The 20,227-nt window shown below is 41.3% G+C and overlaps 1 protein-coding gene across 1 annotated transcript; it reads left to right on the top strand.

Moving 5' to 3' along the window:
* The first annotated feature begins 135 nt into the window (after positions 1-135).
* On the top strand, positions 136-16,149 carry abhd8a (abhydrolase domain containing 8a). The gene is made up of 5 exons (XM_079453119.1): positions 136-400; positions 4,359-5,120; positions 5,848-6,018; positions 6,236-6,452; positions 13,358-16,149. Exons 2-5 carry the CDS (start codon positions 4,372-4,374, stop codon positions 13,592-13,594), a joined length of 1,374 nt encoding a protein of 457 aa, XP_079309245.1. The 5' UTR covers positions 136-400; positions 4,359-4,371; the 3' UTR covers positions 13,595-16,149.
* Positions 16,150-20,227: the final 4,078 nt, after the last annotated feature.

Genomic DNA, 20,227 nt, shown 5'->3' with positions numbered 1-20,227 from the left:
TCTGGGCTTAGCAACAGCAAGCGCAGCCACTCCATTGGTCAGCATCCGCCGAGCCTCGCAGTTCGTTCCGAGCTGTGTCAGTCAAGCCGAAAACGAACCGAGACATGGTTACCGACCACAGGAGAAAACAAGCGCACTGGTGTGGAGAAGCGTCCAGCCGTGAGGATGCTGAGATGCAGACAGCTGGATGTCACCGGCAGGATGCGTGCGCGCGCATTTGATTCGGTACCACACATCTGCCACGAAGAGCATCTCTCGACTGCACTGCAGAATCCGACTACTTAACATCACTGTGCTAAACGCAACAGATACGTAGATCTTTGAAAAAAAACAAAACCATTGCGCATCTTATACATTTAGTGCGTATCCTAATCCCATTCGTCTCAGAGCATCGTTGCAGGTAAGAATCATATATGATTATGTACAATAATGATATTAAGGATGCATGTTTATGTTTGATAGCCAATTCTTCATGCAGTATTTTGCGATGCCGTGATGCGCATCTCTGCTGCACGCGTTGCGCAGCAACAGATCCATCAAAGTCATTGATGTGTTTACAAATGTCACAATGTTGCGCAGGAAGAAACCACGGCAACCTGTTCACTGGAATGCGAATTAAGAAAGGATGACAGTAAGAAAGTAACTGTGGATTTCAGAGATGTGTTTCCTGATGTCTTGTGCAGCATCGTTTTTAAAACAATGCTGAGTTTTATATACAAGCTCACGCCAATGTAATGTAAACATGCTTTAATGTCGAGGAGAGCGTACGGAGTGTTCCTGTTGTGGGTTAGTAAAGCAATGAACTGTTCAGCTCGGTCTCTGCCCACACACTCCAAGTCTGCAATGCAGACCAAGTGATGACAAGCCAAAACACACTCCCACCCAACGAATGTGGGCCAATGCATGCAGAGAGCTGCTCTGTGTTTATTTTGTGTAGGAATAGGTTGATAAAGGATTGATTTGTATGTCAAAACGCCTCTTGAAAAGGAAGGACATTTGGTACAAACGGAGACGGAACACATCGACTTTGTATAGGAGTACAATAATAGGAGTTATGATTATTGGTTTGCTTACTGGGTGTCTGAAAGGATTTTTGGAAGCTTCCTTGGGGCTTCATTTAATAAGTAAATGACATTAGTATTATTGTAAGTCGTGGACATTCAGACGGACGACTTCTCGTTGCGTTCTTCTTTTCTCTCTATACACACGTGAATGTCACCAGTGTTTCATGAGTTTGTGTGTGATGCAGTAAACAGCGCCGGCACATACAGGAGAATCATTAAGCTAATTGGACCAGATCAATATTTCTCTCCTCCATCGCTCGCTGTTGTGTTTAAAACCTCCTCCTGGTCTCTTCTGGATTGTTTAAGGGGATATTTCATTCACCCCAAAATATTTTTTTGTCTCTCTGTTTTTACCCTGGTGTGAAAAAACTCCCATTTGACTCGGTTGGCTTTCCGTCCTTCGGATGAGACGTTAAACTGAGGTCCTGACTCCCTGTGGTCATTAAAGATCCCCGGTGTCCTTGTCAAACATGGCCGCCTAATAATCCTCATCCTCTAAATTGCCTCTATAACTCTCTCCTCTCCACCTTTAGCCGGCGTGTGGTGAGCGCATCGGCGCTGTTGTACTGTGGCCGTCGTCGCATCATCCAAGTGGATGCTGCACACCGGTGGTGGTTGAGGAGAGACCCCCCCTCATATGATTGTAAAGCGCTTTGGGTGTACAGCAATGAGATCAGTAGGAATGGTGGTCAGCCAATGTTATAGTTCCCAAATATCCACAACTTAAATACAAACATTGTTACATCTTCCTGGGCCACCCTTAGGCTCTCTAAATATCCGTTTGGTCATATGGCATTTAAAACAAGTCCTCACCTTAAGTTTTCTTTGGGCCGGTCTTTGTTCAAAGGTCAAGGCCCGACTCCATCGATTCAGAGATGTAGCGTAACAGAATGAGCGCCGGCATTGATTTTCGTGCGGATGCTGAAGTCGACACATTAACAGCTGCAGAGACTGCCAACAGGGCAAGAGGAGCTTTCCAGCAAAAACAGCAATCCTTAAATCACACCGGGAGATCTTCACGCGTCGATAATGCGCTGGACAAACGCGACTATCCTTAAATACAGTATTTAGACAATTCACAATAAAATCAGAACATGCTAACTTCAAGTTACTGAGTCACTTCAGTATGTTATTCAGAAGTATTTCATGAAGTATGTAACACTGTACATATTATTGTACACTATAATAGTAAATATTCTTTTATGTTTAAGAGACTGTACATTTCAGGTCAATGTTTTTCTGCAGCACTTCATATTATTATTAATTATACATAGCTGCAGAAACCCTTCTTTCATTGGGTCTGAATAATGTATACGGCTCCTCACATGAATCTGGGTAAAGTAGAGCAGGTGCGAGGTCCAGAGCGATATAGATAATATAACATAGAGTAAAGTTCATGCAAAAATGATCATATTGTCATTATTTGCCATTATCTAGCTTTGAATAATGGGTTATATTTAAGTGTTTTACCCCTTCATGCGTCTTAAAGAAACTTGAAATACACAGCATTGATGTCTGCATCCTCTGTAAATAAAAGAGACAAAACAACATTTTTAAACACGATTGTTATTTTGGCTCCGAACTATCGTGGATTTGAAGAACACGAGGGTGAAAAACAATGACTAAATGTTTATTTTTGATCTTTGGATCATCAAACGCAAGAAGAGATGGAGGCTGTCTGCTTGGATTCACTGTGAAGAAAACAAGGAAACATTTCAGAGTTAAACCATTTGTACAGTTGAAGTTTTGTAAGAAATGTAAAATAATTTGTCTCTCCCACACAGAAACCCACCGGCACGTACAGTACTTTATATAAACACGCAATGAAGAAGATCATTTACAATTTAAGTAACAAGACTATGAAATACTAATCGAGGACAAATGTCTCTGGCTCCGTGACTGTTTGACCGACTGCACACTAATAATTCATTCCTTGTCATTCCACACATTGAGCTGAAATACAGTTTTAATGTCACACAGCCTGTAGTGTGGCTATATTTAAAGACTTCTATACAATACTATACAGACTTCTGTTCATTTGTATGGTGGGTATCAATGTTGTCGTGTGGCCGCTGGAGGAGGCCGGGCTATATATAGATCTGTGTCTAGGTCATGATGTGAATCATTGCATCCTCTCTGCTCAGATATCACTGCCAACATCCAAAGCAATAGGCAAAATGTGTTGCCATATTCACTGTGTGCGCCTGCGATCGCTCTTCAGTATTATTCCATTTCCATTATTATATTTCATCTCATATCTCACGCTTTGATCTTTTATAGCTCCAGTGATGTATTAGTGACACGTTAGTTGGGTATCTTTCCAGAGATGTTGCTCTCTCATAGCACCGGAGAATTGTTGGAGCTCTCAGTTGTGTGTCATTTAAGTCTCATATGTTTCTCTTAAATCTGTGAGTAATAAAGAGAAATGTAGATCGAAGAGGACAAATAATCTGGATTTGAGTAAATCTGATAAGAAATGTTTGAATTCATATCGAGTTCTTCAATAATATTGACTTTTGATCGCAGACTTGAAAAATCTGAGCTCAGTTTGACACGTTGTTGACATCTCTTCTCAAACTCTTATGGCAGACACATTTCTGAGACTCTTTTTCTCAGGAGACACATGAAAGAAGAGATTTTGGCAGAATCTCACTTTTTAATATCATTGATGTGTAGTAGACATCATTGAAACATTAAAAGATCAACATCTGTCAATTTTTTTTCATACACACCACAATATTTTCATATATTTTGCATTACCATAGGTGTTCTCCTTTAAAGAGCACAGTTTGGTACAGGATGAGGAAACAGATCCGTGTGATTCAGTATTAAGTGATTTTTTTCTGGATTGATATGCCACTGCACTTGAGCTAACGCTGTTGTTTTGTTATGGTGGATATTGCTGAATCCCCATCGGTCTTTGTGTGCTGTTCTGCACAAAAGCAGCGCTGCACTGCTGTTAATGCTGTGAGCTCCGTATGAGAGAGATGCCATGAAAACACACAGACACACACACACTCAGAGAAAGAGAGAGAGATCGAGAGAGACACCCTTGACGTTTGAGACTAGGTTGATACTTAAATGAGAAACAACAGAGCTCCTGAGCTATAAAATAAATTTTTAAGTAAAACAATATCGCTTTAAAGCTTTAGAGTTAAGTTAGCCGCAGTGTAGACTGTTTTAGGAGATTAAATCTATGAGTTGTTATAAGAGAAAGTATTTTAAAGTAGAATAAATACACACCTCACCTTTGAGAGCAGAAACCGAGCAGAAACTGTGGCTGTATGTTCACAGGTGAACCAGCAGCATGTTGACCAGCATCACCGAGAGCATCTTCTGCTGTCTGATGGGAAAGACCAGCGTCGTGTTGCCGGTCGAGTCGTCTGACGGAAAGCCGGCCGACGGATTCGAGTTCGTGGAGGTGAAGCCGGGTCGGGTGCTGCGCGTGCGTCACATCCTCCCAGAACGCCCCGCAACGACAGAAGAGCGCCCGGAACGAGACGGCGCCGTCCACTGCAAACGCAAGATCACGGTATACCGCAACGGACAGCTGGTGATCGAGAACCTGGGTGACGTTCTGCACTCCGAGATCCTGCAGTGTCAGAACGGAGACGTGGAACAGTGTAGCACGGTCGAGGTTGAGCTGTCCGACTACACCACTGCGCCGCCGTCCCCGGATCCCAAACCTGCTCCGCCTCTTCCCACCTCTGACCATCAGAAGCCCGCACCTCCGCCCAGACGCAGACGCCGGAGACCCAAGCGTACCGTACTGATCGATACGGAGCGGCATATCAGCAGCTGTAAAGGGACGCACGCGGACGTGGCGCTGTTCTTCATTCACGGCGTTGGCGGATCCCTGGACATCTGGGGCAGTCAGCTGGACTTCTTCTCACGGCTGGGTTACGAGGTCATCGCTCCTGATCTGGCGGGTCATGGTGCCAGTGCCGCCCCACAGATAGGAGCGGCTTACACATTCTACGCTCTGGCAGAGGACCTCCGTGCCATATTCAAGAGATATGCAAGAAAACGAAACATTCTCATCGGCCACTCATACGGGTGAGCGAGACATTTTCATATCATAAACTTGACTTCCAAATCATCAATGTATACATGCACCTACTCATGATGTACGCTGTTGTTCTGAAATAAAATGGATGTACACTATATGGACAAAAGTATCGGGACACTTCCTTCTAATAAACATGTTTATCTATTCCAGTAATTCTTCCATCCACACAAGACAGAGTTATTTCTTCTGAATCTTGCTTTGTGCTTTGTCATGTTGGATATCATTGTATGCTGTCAAGCATTAAGATTTGTGCTCATGGAAATGAAAAGTAGTCAAAGCGTTCATTAGATGAGGTCGTTCCAAAACATTTGTCCATATAGTGTATCGTTTCGTCTTTCTATTCAGAAATTCCTGCATTTTTTAACACATGGCATGTATGAATATGCCTGTTTGATAATGTACAAAATATCACAATATCATGTATGATATAATTTCTCGGTTTTATATTATTTCTATTTTCTTTCTTCTTTTTCTCCTGAAACGTAAAGCTGCTTTCCAACAATACGATATTATGGAAAAAGGGGCTTTTTATAAATAAACTTTCCTTTTTTCCTTGAATTCCATCGATTTTTTCAATTGATTTCAGTGTTTTTGTAAGATTATGAGAAGCACATTAAGGGCAGTTTGTGTAAATGTGTGACTGGTATTGTGTGTAGTTGAGAGAAACCTGTTGTTTTAGTGATCATCATTGAGGTGTGTTGTGTTCCTGTGAAGGGTGTCGTTCTGTACGTTCCTGGCACACGAGTATCCAGAGCAGGTGCATAAGGTGGTGATGATCAACGGAGGAGGACCGACAGCACTGGAGCCCAGTCTCTGTTCCATCTTCCAGCTGCCATCGTGTGTTCTGCACTGTCTGTCTCCCTGTCTGGCCTGGAGTTTCCTCAAGTAAGACATCACCTATCATAACAACATACATTTGAGGGTTTTTCTTTGGGATGACAAACAATGTGTCAAACTGAGCTCAGATTTGTTGAAGATCTCGAAAGGAACTCCAACATTTCTCATCAAATCTACCCAAATGTTGCAAACTGTACTTACATGTTTATTGTCTGTCGTACTTCGCAATATGGATCTTGTTTTTTTTGTTTGGTCGTCCACACAGAGCTGGTTTTGCGAGGCAGGGTGCTAAAGAGAAACAGCTTCTCAAAGAGGGAAACGCATTTAACGTGTCTCCGTTTGTACTGCGAGCGATGATGAGCGGTCAGTACTGGCCGGAGGGGGATGAAGTTTATCACGCCGAGCTGACCGTACCCATACTGCTGGTGCACGGCCTTTTCGACAAGTTCGTGCCGATCGAGGAGGATCAGAGAATGGCTGAGGTTTGTTCCACCTGTGTGACATTCTTCACTCGGTCACCATTCACTTTCACTGTGTGGTTAGAATGCAATGAAAGCGATATGTTGGGTCCAAAATTACTTCATTAAGGTTTTCCCTTAATGTTTACATGTATTTCTGTAACTCTAACTATCATATGTGTTATCATTTGAAAGCTTAGAGTCTCTTCTGACATAGATAACTTATTTAGGCTGAAATTCATCGTATCCCCATGTTATAACCCCTTTAAAAAAATCATGAACATTCTTCATAACGCTCAAATGCGTCCAAAATGATCAAGTTATAAATCAAATGAAAGCTCTTATTTCAAAGAATATAGATCTCCACTTGGATTTATTGATATTTTACCACAGATCGAATGCAAGTCGAATGAATTATGATGTATGAAATAACACATCCATCAAATGTCTAAGCAAATAACTGCATCCCACCATTATACGTAGCAACTAATGCTCAGTAATCTGTTTCGTTAGGTTGTTTTCTATAAAATAAGCACAAAATGTGCGTGGTTTTAAAAGTTCAACGTCTTCCATCAACGTGCCGCGTCAGCAACGTGAAATAAAGCTTGGATAGTTAAAAATGCAGTAAAATATCTGAACCTCTGTCTATCCACATGAGATAGGTCTACATATTAAACTGAATCTCAGTCTCTGACCTCCATGTAGACCCTTCATTCGTCCAAATAGTCGAATCAGAAGCTGAGATATAGCGATGCGTAACACGGGAGGCGGAACAAAACACTACATGCAAACTCAACACCATGTTTGGCTTCTTACTTGCACTTTCAGGCGTGTTGTACGCAACTTTGAGAGGTTTACTGTGAAATTACACCAACATTTTGTATTTACACCACAGTATGTGTGCATTTATAATTGGTCAGAATTGGTCAAATACTGGCGGAAATCCCCCGTAAATGGAGTTAAACCGGTTGGTTGACACATTTAACACTTGTTACCTTTAACCTTGCATTAATATTATCCCAGATCCACCAGATATTATCCACCACATCTGGGCACATGGCTTCAGTATACTATAATCTTAATGTTGAATACTCTGTAGTTTGCATGTGAATGGGGATGCAGACTCTCTCTGTATTTGAAGAAAATGAGAATAGAAACACACTCAGAACTCTACGGCTCTCCTCCAGCACACAACAGGGTCTCTGTGTTGTTCATGGGCTGTTTATGAGGACAGAGGCATTACGCATGTGCACGCACAGATGTGCTCTGAATGAAAGACTGGCATCTCTTTGTACTGAACTTCGATTCTTTTAAATACATCCCTTGGTTTGTAAATCTATTACATTTATAAATTAAATTATACACATTATATTTATAGATGTTATTAGATACATGATATTTATAGATTATATAAGACACATCCTTTTTAAGATGATATTAAACATTTTATTGATACATTATATTGGACAAATTTTGTTTACAGATTATATTAGACACATTATTTTTATTATAGATTGTATTATACAAATTTTGTTGACATATTAGTGACATTATATTTATATAATATTATATTATACAGGTTATATTCATAGATACATCATTTTTTTTAAGATGATATTAAACCTTTTATTTATAAGTTATTTACATCATATTTGTATTATATTAGACACATTATATTCATAGATTATAACAGATACATTATTTTTTTAAATGATATTAAACACATTTTATTTACATATTAGACACATATTTAGATAATAAATATTATCTAAATAGATTATAATAGACACATTATTATTTGACACATTGTATTTATATATTATATTAGACACTTTATTATTTGACACATTGTATTTATAGATTATATTAGACACATTATTTTTATAGATTATATTAGACACATTGTATTTATATATTATATTAGACACATTATTATTTGACACATTGTATTTATAGATTATATTAGACACATTATATTTATAGATTATATTAGACGCATTATATTTATAGATTATATTAGACACATTATATTTATAGATTATATTAGACACATTATATTTATATATTATATTAGACGCATTATATTTATAGATTATATTAGACACATTATATTTATAGATTATATTAGACACATTATATTTATAGATTATATTAGACACATTATGTTTATATATTATATTAGACGCATTATATTTATAGATTATATTAGACACATTATATTTATAGATTATATTAGACACATTATTCCTTGAACCGCCACCTTAACGTGGTGGAGGGGTTTGAGTACCCGAGTGACCCTAGGAGCTATGTTGTTGGGGGCTATATGCCCCTGGTAGGGTCTCCCAAGGCAAACAGGTCCTAGGCGACGGGTCAGACTAAGAGTGGTTCAAAAACCCCATATGATGTTTACAAAAACAAGGACCGTGACGTCGCCCGGTATGGCGCAACCGGGGCACCACCCTGGAGCCAGGCCCGGGGTCGGTGCTCGTATGCGAGCGCCTGGTGGCCGGGCCTTTCCCCACGGGGTCCGGCCGGGCTCAGCCCGAAGGAGCGACGTGGGGCCGCCTTCCCGTGGGCTCACCACGTGCGGGAGGGACCATAGGGGGTCGGTGCATTGTGGATCGGGCGGCAGTCGGAGGAGAGTGCCTCGACAGCCCGATCCCTGGACACGGAAGCTAGCTCTAGGGACGTGGAATGTCACCTCGCTGGCGGGGAAGGAGCCTGAGATGGTGCGGGAGGTTGAGAGGTTCCGACTAGAGATAGTCGGGATCACCTCTACGCATGGCTTGGGCTCTGGAACCACACTCCTCGAGAGAGGATGGACACTTCATCACTCTGGAGTTGCCCATGGTGAGAGGCGGCGGGCTGGTGTGGGTCTGCTTATAGCCCCCCAGCTCTCCCGCCATGTGTTTGAGTTTACCCCGGTGAACGAGAGGGTCGTTTCCCTGCGCCTACGGGTCGGGGTTAGGTCTCTCACTGTTGTTTGTGCCTACGGGCCGAACGGCAGTGCAGAGTACCCGACCTTCTTGGAGTCTCTGGGAGGGGTGCTGGAAAGTGCTCCGACTGGGGACTCCGTCGTCCTACTGGGGGACTTCAACGCCCATGTCGGCAACGACAGTGACACCTGGAGGGGCGTGATTGGGAGGAACGGCCCCCCTGATCTGAACCCGAGCGGTGTTCAGTTATTGGACTTCTGTGCTAGTCACAGTTTGTCTATAACGAACACCATGTTCAAGCATAAGGGTGTCCATCAGTGCACGTGGCACCAGGACACCCTAGGCCGCAGGTCGATGATCGACTTTGTGGTCGTTTCATCTGACCTGCGACCATATGTTTTGGACACTCGGGTTAAGAGAGGGGCGGAGCTGTCAACTGATCACCACCTGGTGGTGAGTTGGATCCGATGGCAGGAGAGGAAGCTGGACAGACTCGGCAGACCCAAACGTACTGTAAGGGTCTGCTGGGAACGCCTGGCCGAGTCTCCTGTCAGAGAGATCTTTAACTCCCACCTCCGGCAGAGCTTCAACCAGATCCCGAGGGAGGCTGGAGACATTGAGTCCGAGTGGACCATGTTCTCCGCCTCCATTGTCGAAGCGGCCACTCGGAGCTGTGGCCGTAAGGTCTCCGGTGCCTGTCGAGGCGGGAATCCCCGAACCCGGTGGTGGACACCGGAAGTAAGGGAAACCGTCAAGCTGAAGAAGGAGTCTTATCGGGCCTGGTTGGCTTGTGGGACTCCTGAGGCAGCTGACAGGTACCGGCAGGCCAAGCGGACTGCTGCCCGGGTGGTTGTGGAGGCAAAAACTCGGGCCTGGGAGGAGTTTGGTGAGGCCATGGAGAAGGACTATCGACTGGCCTCGAAGAGATTCTGGCAAACCGTCCGGCGCCTCAGGAGAGGGAAACAGTGCCCTACCAACGCTGTTTACAGTGGAGGTGGGAGGCTGTTGACCTCAACTGGGGATGTCGTCGGTCGGTGGAAGGAGTACTTCGAGGATCTCCTCAATCCCACCGTCACGTCCTCCATTGAGGAAGCAGAGGCTGAGGGCTCAGAGGTGGACTCGTCCATCACCCAAGCCGAAGTCACTGAGGTAGTCAAGAAACTCCTCAGTGGCAGGGCACCGGGGGTGGATGAGATTCGCCCTGAGTACCTCAAGTCTCTGGATGTTGTGGGGCTGTCTTGGCTGACACGCCTCTGCAGCATCGCGTGGCGGTCGGGGACAGTGCCTCTGGGATGGCAGACCGGGGTGGTGGTCCCTCTTTTTAAGAAGGGGGACCGGAGGGTGTGTTCCAACTACAGGGGGATCACACTTCTCAGCCTTCCCGGGAAAGTCTATGCCAGGGTACTGGAGAGGAGAATACGGCCGATAGTAGAACCTCGGATTCAGGAGGAACAGTGTGGTTTTCGTCCAGGCCGTGGAACGCTGGACCAGCTCTACACCCTCTACAGGGTGCTGGAGGGTGCATGGGAGTTTGCTCAACCAATCCACATGTGTTTTGTGGATTTGGAGAAAGCATTCGACTGTGTCCCTCGCGGCATCCTGTGGAGGGTGCTTCGGGAGTATGGGGTCTGTGGTCCTTTGCTAAGGGCTGTCAGGTCCCTGTACGACCGAAGCAGGAGCTTGGTTCGTATTGCCGGCAGTAAGTCGGACCTGTTCCCAGTGCATGTCGGACTCCGGCAGGGCTGCCCTTTGTCACCGGTTCTGTTCGTAATTTTTATGGACAGAATTTCTAGGCGCAGCCAGGGGCCGGAGGGTGTCAGGTTTGGGGACCACACGATCTCGTCTCTGCTATTTGCGGATGATGTCGTCGTGTTGGCCCCTTCAAACCAGGACCTTCAGCATGCACTGGGACGGTTTACAGCAGAGTGTGAAGCGGCTGGAATGAAAATCAGTACCTCCAAATCCGAGGCCATGGTCCTCAGTCGGAAAAGGGTGGCTTGCCCACTTCAGGTTGGTGGAGAGTTCCTTCCTCAAGTGGAGGAGTTTAAGTATCTCGGGGTCTTGTTCACGAGTGAGGGGAGGAGGGAACGGGAGATTGACAGACGGATCGGTGCAGCTTCTGCAGTAATGCGGTCGATGTACCGGTCCGTCGTGGTGAAGAAAGAGCTGAGCCGCAAGGCGAAGCTCTCAATTTACCGGTCAATCTACGTTCCTACTCTCACCTATGGTCATGAGCTTTGGGTCATGACCGAAAGGACAAGATCCCGGATACAGGCGGCTGAAATGAGCTTCCTCCGCAGGGTGGCTGGGCGATCCCTTAGAGATAGGGTGAGAAGCTCGGTCACCCGCGAGGAGCTCGGAGTAGAGCCGCTGCTCCTCCACATCGAGAGGGGTCAGCTGAGGTGGCTTGGGCATCTGTTACGGATGCCTACTGGACGCCTTCCTCGGAAGGTGTTCCGGGCCCGTCCGACCGGGAGGAGACCCCGGGGAAGACCTAGGACACGCTGGTGGGACTATGTCTCCCGGCTGGCCTGGGAACGCCTCGGTGTCCCCCCGGAAGAGCTGGAGGAAGTGTCTAGGGTGAGGGATGTCTGGGCATCTCTGCTTAGACTGCTGCCCCCGCGACCCGGTCCCGGATAAGCGGAAGAAAATGGATGGATGGATGGATTAGACACATTATATTTATAGATTATATTAGACACATTATTATTTGACACATTATATTTATAGATTATATTTGACACATTATATTTATAGATTATATTAGACACATTATATTTATAGATTATATTAGACACATTATATTTATAGATTATATTAGACACATTATATTTATAAATTATATTAGACACATTATATTTATAGATTATATTAGACACATTATATTTATAGATTATATTAGACACATCATATTTATAGATTATATTAGACACATTATATTTATAAATTATATTAGACACATTATATTTATAGATTATAATAGACACATTATATTTATAGATTATAATAGACACATTATATTTATAGATTATAATAGACACATTATATTTATAGATTATATTAGACACATTATATTTATATATTATATTAGACGCATTATATTTATAGATTATATTAGACACATTATATTTATAGATTATATTAGACACATTATTATTTGACACATTATATTTAAAGATTATATTAGACACATTATATTTACAGATTATATTAGACACATTATATTTATAGATTATAATAGACACATTATTTTTTTAAATGATATTAAACACATTTTATTTATACATTATACTAGACACATTGTAGATACAGATTTTATTAGACACATTTTATTCATAGATTTTAATAGACACATTATTCTTTTAAATTATATTTGACAGATTGTATTTACAGATTATATTAAAACACATTATATTTATAGATTACACACATAATATTTACAAATTACATATTTAAATACAATGTGTCCAATATAGTCTGTAAAAAAATTTGACTTTTATAAATAAAATATGTTTAATATGTCAAATTTTATCTACATCCACATATATTGGACACATTTTATTTCTAAATGATATTAGAAACAGAATATTTGCAACTTGTATTAGCGAATTCATTTATACATTGTTAGACAAATTGTATTTACAGATTATATAAAACACGTTTCATTTATAGATTATAATCTATTTATACATTGTATATGATTATCATTCATCAATAACATTAATACATTTATATTTATAAATTATATATGACACGTTATTATGTTTTATTATACATTTTATGTAGGAGTGCACTACATGATAACATGACTATGTATGTCATAGAGCTGTGGTGCCATTTCTTCAATTTAAAGTTTATGATTGAATCGTTTGAAAGTATTATGTTTACATAGTACATATATCACTCTTTTAATATAGTTTTTCATACTGTAACCCTTTTACTGTCATAATCTAATGCAACTGACTTCTTAACCATAATCATCTTTATTTCTAGATCCTCCTGTTTGCGTTTCTGAAAGTGATCGAGGAAGGCAGTCACATGGTGATGATGGAATGCCCCGAGACGGTCAACACCCTCCTGCACGAGTTTTTCCTCTGGGAGCCCGACACTGCCACGTTAACAGCCGGCCAGACTGCGACGGACACTGACGCAACGCCAGTCCAGACGCTCAGTGTCGCCAACGGCAACAGCACCGGGACTCCCAAGGTCAACAAACCCCTTAACAAGTAACCAACGTATGATTGAGATTTCGGGGTAAACCAATCGGAAGGCTGTTAACGACAGGTGCTGCGAACGGCGTGACCGTCACATTGGCTGAGAGCTGATTTTTGGTCAGAAGGTCCGAGCAGGTGCCATGACGACAGATTGAAAGGTTGGGACTCTTTCTGGCGAGAGCTCGCAAAGTACGATAATGGTGATTTATGACATCATGATGATACCTTTGTATCTCTCTGCTACCTTTTGACAATATCTTTCCGTCTTGTGCTGTTTAAACGAAAGGACTGAGTGTCCGTCTAGAGGACGAAAACCAGCATTGGAGTCCAGGCGTGATTGAATTACGAGACGGCAGTCGCCGAGGTTGTTTTCGAGAAACCGGTTTGTGTTGGACGAGTTTAAAGTCAACATGAAACAGCATTTCCAGCCCATTTTACTTAGAATGGATTGGAAATGAATGGGGTTATATTGATTTGATTTTAGTCAGGTGGTTGGAGGAGAGGAGGTGAAAAGTAGAGACGTGGTAACATCAGCTATATTATTATTGTTAACAAGAAGACCTAGACCACACGTGTTCAGTAAATCGGCTGGATTTCATATTGACTTCAAAAGTCTTGTGCACAGAACCTGTGTTCACATCACGCAGACTAAAATAACTCCATCATACTTAAAACACGTTTTCAATGTCTTCCCTCGCAAAACAAATCCATCGCTTACAAGTTTAAGACCCTCTCCTAAAAACAGACATACAGTACAAAATATTGAACTCTGTATTTTGAAACTCTGTGAGCCATACGAGGTGGAACAAAGCTAACGTACTGTAAACACACGCTACACATTATGGTTTATACTAATTGTACAAATTGAACAACAGAACAACGGATGTCGCTTCACAAACTTGAGACAAGCAAAACTGTCAGCTGGAAATCGACCGTTGCATTGGGATATTACATGCACCGTTTCGTCTCCTAGCAACCTTGAAGTCAGGCATTAGAAGATGCGGTGAGCGAGCGAGCGAGGGCTATAATGATGCTGATGGCCACCGTGTGATTTGATGCAGAAGAAAAGCAGGATATAAGCCACAATATAACAGACGTATACTGTTTCGATGTCTTATGAAGTGTGAATTTATTAAGATGATATTACGAATATCTAACCATCACGTTGATCCAATCACATGCAATGTGTGAGGACGCAATGATGTTCTTCTGTACCATTAAACGTAATTAGGGCAGCCTGTCTGTCTATGCAAGAATCAACTGTGGAAGCCTTGCAGCTGTTGCCATGACAACGAGTCAAACGATGTTAAGATGAAAATCATTGTGAAATATGCACAAAACTTGTGCAACAAAACGGCATTTCCCAGCATTCTTTGGGGGAGCACAAAAAATACAACATACATATCGCTGATGTCCTTTTCAAACCTTGTATCTTCATATTTCGTGAATTGTTTTGCCATAAATCATTATAATTAGTCGCCCTTTATGTTTGTCACTGGGTTTTGCAAATGTGACCTTGTCAACACAGTATCCTATCATTAAAAACGTTTTTATCGCTCATTTGACGATACAAGGTTTCAGAAGGACAGCGATGATATATCACTTAAAGACAAACCTGAAGCAGATTTTCTTATTTATTGTTTGTGCTGTCGTACGTCACAAGATGTCAATCCTGTGAGCAGGGACGTCCTAAGGAAATGAATACACATTCTCATTAACGCAAAATGAAACAAAAAATGTTGTACTTAAAAATAAAAACAGCTCTGTGCATAACTGCTCAAAAACAATACCTGAAATGATTGGGTCGAGAAGTGTGCCATCACTTTTTCTAAGCAGCTGTTTGCCTCGAAAATAATGAAATTACAAGAAAAACAAAACAGAGACTTCAGGGTGGATTCTTTTCACTTATGCCAACAAGAAAGCGCCCTTAGATGTCCTAGCAACCGCAAGGCAACCATAAAGCAATGTCCTGGCAACCACCCACATCACCCCGAGCGTCACGGCTGCGGGTCTCGGACCGACGACGCCACAAAGATTTTCTTCAAAAGAGTCTAGACCGGCATATAGTAATATTCCTGAGCATTACCAGAGTTTACGATGGAATTTTTGTAGTTGTGCAATACTTCTGAACACACCGGGGGAAAAAATGACAATTTTAATCCCGTCTTTCCAATTCACAGATGGTAGTAATCAACAAACAATGTTCATCCAACAGGGTAATGCTAACGTTGCTTTTGCTATGTACAGTAGTTTTGGCTTTTCTCTGAGCGCCTGTGAATACAGTGGATGAGAAAACCTAAAAAAACGACAAACAATACTGGCCGATACTGTTAAAAACTGCCAAAGGTCTCATTCATGGGTTGAGAGTGAGAGAAGAAATATTTCACAGAGCGCTGCAGGAGATATAATAAACACATGTTGTGCTGATGAAGATTTTCCTCTTCTGGTCGTGAACATTGTGGTGTCAATTATGTTTGTTTGCATATATCTATGAGAAAGTATTTACCGTGCACTGCCTGAAACTGTGTGCATATAAATATCATGGAAACTATATCAAAAAATAATGATGCCAATAAAAATACAACACACACATGTATGTTGTCCGTGTATTTTATGATGCGTGTATGTGCAAGAGTAAATATGGTGTGTTTAAATGTTTAATAATGAATCCGAACTTCGTATCTATATTTTGTAGTTTGGGTGTATGAAAACATATATTAGATTCGACAGAAGGCAAGACTGTGGTCTGTTCCACATTTTAAGTTTAGTAGATGTGGTCATTATGAAGTGTTTCTTGAAAAGAACCTGCCAAATTCTCCCACAGAAAAACGTTTTAAACACGGCTTGAGTCATGGGTTAGAAAATAATGACACGTTTTATTTTTGTCTCGAACTATTGCTTTATAAGGTACACTGTAAAGTCCACTTTGCATCAAATTGAATGAATGCAAATGTTACTCACAGGCACAGCTGTGATCTCAACACATGACCACTAGAGGGAGCAAATAATACTAAAAGTCCACTAGGATAAGTATTCTTGCAAATTTGTAGTAGTTTAACAAACCAAATATTATTCTCTTGTCCTCTGAATGACTGAAATTCAGGTTCGCGAGCTGGCAGGCGTTCTTCTTTTTAGGCCTGGATAAGTGTTGAGTAACACACAAACATTTCTGAGGTGCGATCAAATTGCTCCGAATCCAATAAAAGGGCCAAATATTTATACCACACTACCTTACAGCCTCCATCACCGTGGCAACCGGTTCAGAACCCTTTCATGCGACCGTCCCACCCTGCATGTTTATTTTCACAAAACTAGTCGAAACTTCTGTGTAGTCTGCCTGGCTGAAGGAAGAATTATGTGCAAAACATATGGAAAAAAAAACAAGAATTCATTTTCATTTAGTGGTTTAAATGACATGGAATGAGATTTGGAACGAAGCTCTGCTCTCTTAAAATAATTCACAAATGTAAATACATGTTGGTTTTTTTTCAGAAGTAAAACACAGTTAAGGAGGAATCATTTTCTCCGAGCGCTTGTGGTTTGAATCACCGTAATTGGTTGCATGATTTGACAAGACATGTTTACAACATCTGGATATTTTGAATATACTCAAACGCCTAATTACAACTCTGGGGTTAGGAATTCATGCAAACCTCCAGAACGGAGGGACATCGAACTAAACATACGCCTGTGTGCGTGATGTTTGACCTTAAAATACTTGGAACAATCAATCAGGTTAATTGAAGACTTGAGAGTTGCTATGGAAAGATGTTTTGTGTTTTTTAAACACATCTGAGGTGTGTGCTGGGCGGATGTATTGTTGTGAATTACTGTACATGCACATCAAGTTGTAATCATATTTACCGGGGGGCTTGCGCCGGACCCTCTAGACGTTTCTGACATCAGGCCCTCGGTTACAGTCTTGTGTCTACTGCATTCAAACTGCCCTTACAAAAAAGATATTCATTCAAGTGTGATTTTAGTATACTTCTTTTAAAATAAAGCTTTATGATTGTCTATAAATGCTATACATTTTGAATGCATTCTTTCAGAAATATACTTAAAATGGCACAGACGTGTGCAAGACTTACACTGACAGAAAAGTCTTTGTAAATTTTGTTTTGTAGTCTGTAAAATGCTTTTTTGTTCACATAATTTTTTTACATACGGTCTTAAAAACATGTTTAAGTTTGTACATAGTAACAAGGGAGCATTAAGGTAAAATAGTAACAAAACGCTGTTAGTTGTGTGGACAGGGTCGTGACAGTACCATGTCTTTTGTGCTTGTTGTGGAAGCACATGGCCTTTGTTGTCACTTTGTGCCATGTCCTGGCCCCGCGCGGCCCCTTGTTTCCGGTAATCTTTCCATCAGCGTGTCATTTCCATCATCTGCCCGGTGTAATTATCCCTTGATAGTTTTCCCCCATTTAAGTCCCTCTTGTATTCAGTCCTGGTTCGTTTTGGCGTCTGCCTTGCCCTGTAAAGAAGTGAGCTTTTTTCCATCGGTTTTGTTTGATGGTTTGCCCCCTCGTGGGAAGCGTTTTGTTTGAGACTTTATTGTCTACCCTTTGTTATGATTATTTTCCTGTTTTGCCCCATCGTGGGTTTTTTCCTTAGTTTTTTTCTTTAGTGGGTTTTTTCTTTACAAAGGATATACACGACACTAAACTGTATCTGATCTACTTTCTACATAGTGATCAGTTAAAGATTAAGTATGCAGTAAACAGTGGTGTACTTCAAGTGTAAAAAAGGTCTAATGTTAAAGAAAACATACATTGCTTTGTAAAATAAACACTGAAAGCATACTTGAATGTATACTTCAAATGTACTTTCATGAACAAAAACATGTTCTACAGGTAAACTATTGGTATATCTATAATGCTGTGTGCACACCAAATGCCAATTCAATTCTACTCTGCACAGTACATGGTGTTTATAGAACAAGCAGGATAATTCTAGTAAATTATATCTAGTAAATACAGTCTCCCGGTGGTTTATTTAGCATATTTTGTATTAAGTGAATGCTTGGCTGAAAAGATGTGTCTTTAATCTAGATTTAAATTGGGCAAGTGTGTCTGATCCTCGAATAGTATCATGAAGGCTATTCCAGAGTTTAGGTGCTACGTATGAGAAAGCTCGACCCCCTTTGGTGGATTTAGTTATTCTAGGTGTTATCAAAAGTCCAGAGAATAATTGCGTTCCCCGCTCTTTATTACTCACAGGAATAGTTTATAATTTTCGCGCAAATGGCGCACATTGCACAACGGGGAGTGTCTTCACACGATCAGACGTGTCAATGAGCTCTTCGTGGAAATTCGCGTTTGGTGTGAACGCATCATAAATTCACTTGTACAGTAGTGTTTGCAGTTAGCAGTATGAATGTAAACTAGTTGTGTACTCAAAGTTGACTAATAAACGTCAAAGTACAGTTTTATAAATTAAAAAGAGGGCCAATTAGTCCAAAGTAGTATTGAATATTACGCTTACATGTATACTACTAGTACATTAATAGCATCTGTATGTAATGTAAAGGATGAGCATCTCCCTCTAAACATAACACACTTTCAAATTCTTTCATCTTGATTTTATATTTAAAAATCCTGTCTTCAAAGCTAGGTTACGCAACTGTGCTCGGGTGACCTGAGTTCGAGTCCTGGCTCGTGGTCCATTTTCGATCCTGCCATCTCCACCCCTTCGCTTCCTGTTTGTCTCTACTACCCTATAAAAAAATGGAAAGGTAAAAAAGCTAGACAGGTTTTCTGTTTTGAGATGTTACATCTGTTGACTGATGACTTTCCAAAACATTGAGCTCAATAGTTGGATATATTAACCGCTCTACTGTACTTCCTCTATTAATAAAAGAGGCATTTAAGTGTTTACTAACGTCTTTTTAACATAACACACAACTAAAAATAAATGAAAGTAATGCTTATTAACGGCCTCTTTTTATTGTAAGGTTCTTGCACGCCCGGTTTCCGTACGGCACGCCCAAAGTCTTGTTTCACGCTATGAACATCCCCGTCTCACCTGGACCAGCAGGTTCAGCACAAACAAACACAATGAGCCCAACACCGGAGATAGAAGACACAACAGATCAGGACATATGTCAAACATCTCCATTACAATAACAAAGCCAATGATCTCGCACTGCAACAGAAATGCCGAAGTCAGGACTAAGAGAGAAAGTCTGACTGTATACTATGGAACAAATAAACAAAGTGCTCAGAATGCTGGCGAGGCAACCACGTCTCTAATGTAAATACATGTGGTTCTAGATTAGCGGTTCCACCATTGATCAAACTCTCAACATACCCTCAATTTATGTCAGCATCAAGCCAACTGGCAAACGTGTGTACAGTACGAATAGAAGTTAACATGAAACACAGTTTTACTTCTATAATTAGACATATAAGACGTATGGGCGACATTTATCCGTGTCACATATTGGGGGATGAGAAGGAAAACAGATCCTGGTTGTCTTAGCGACATTTCTAGGAGGAGAACGGGGAGAAATATCTGACCAACACCATTTCTACAAAAACAAACTTTCTGAGAAGCACTTCAAACAAAGACAAAATAAAAAAAATGCTAAGTTTGCATATCAATTCAAGATAATTATTAATACAAATATTTCAAAAGTTGCATTATC

Source organism: Barbatula barbatula (genome assembly GCF_947034865.1).
Source record: "Barbatula barbatula genome assembly, chromosome: 3".
Lineage (NCBI taxonomy): Eukaryota > Metazoa > Chordata > Actinopteri > Cypriniformes > Nemacheilidae > Barbatula > Barbatula barbatula.
This window is presented reverse-complemented; position numbering and strand designations above follow the sequence as displayed.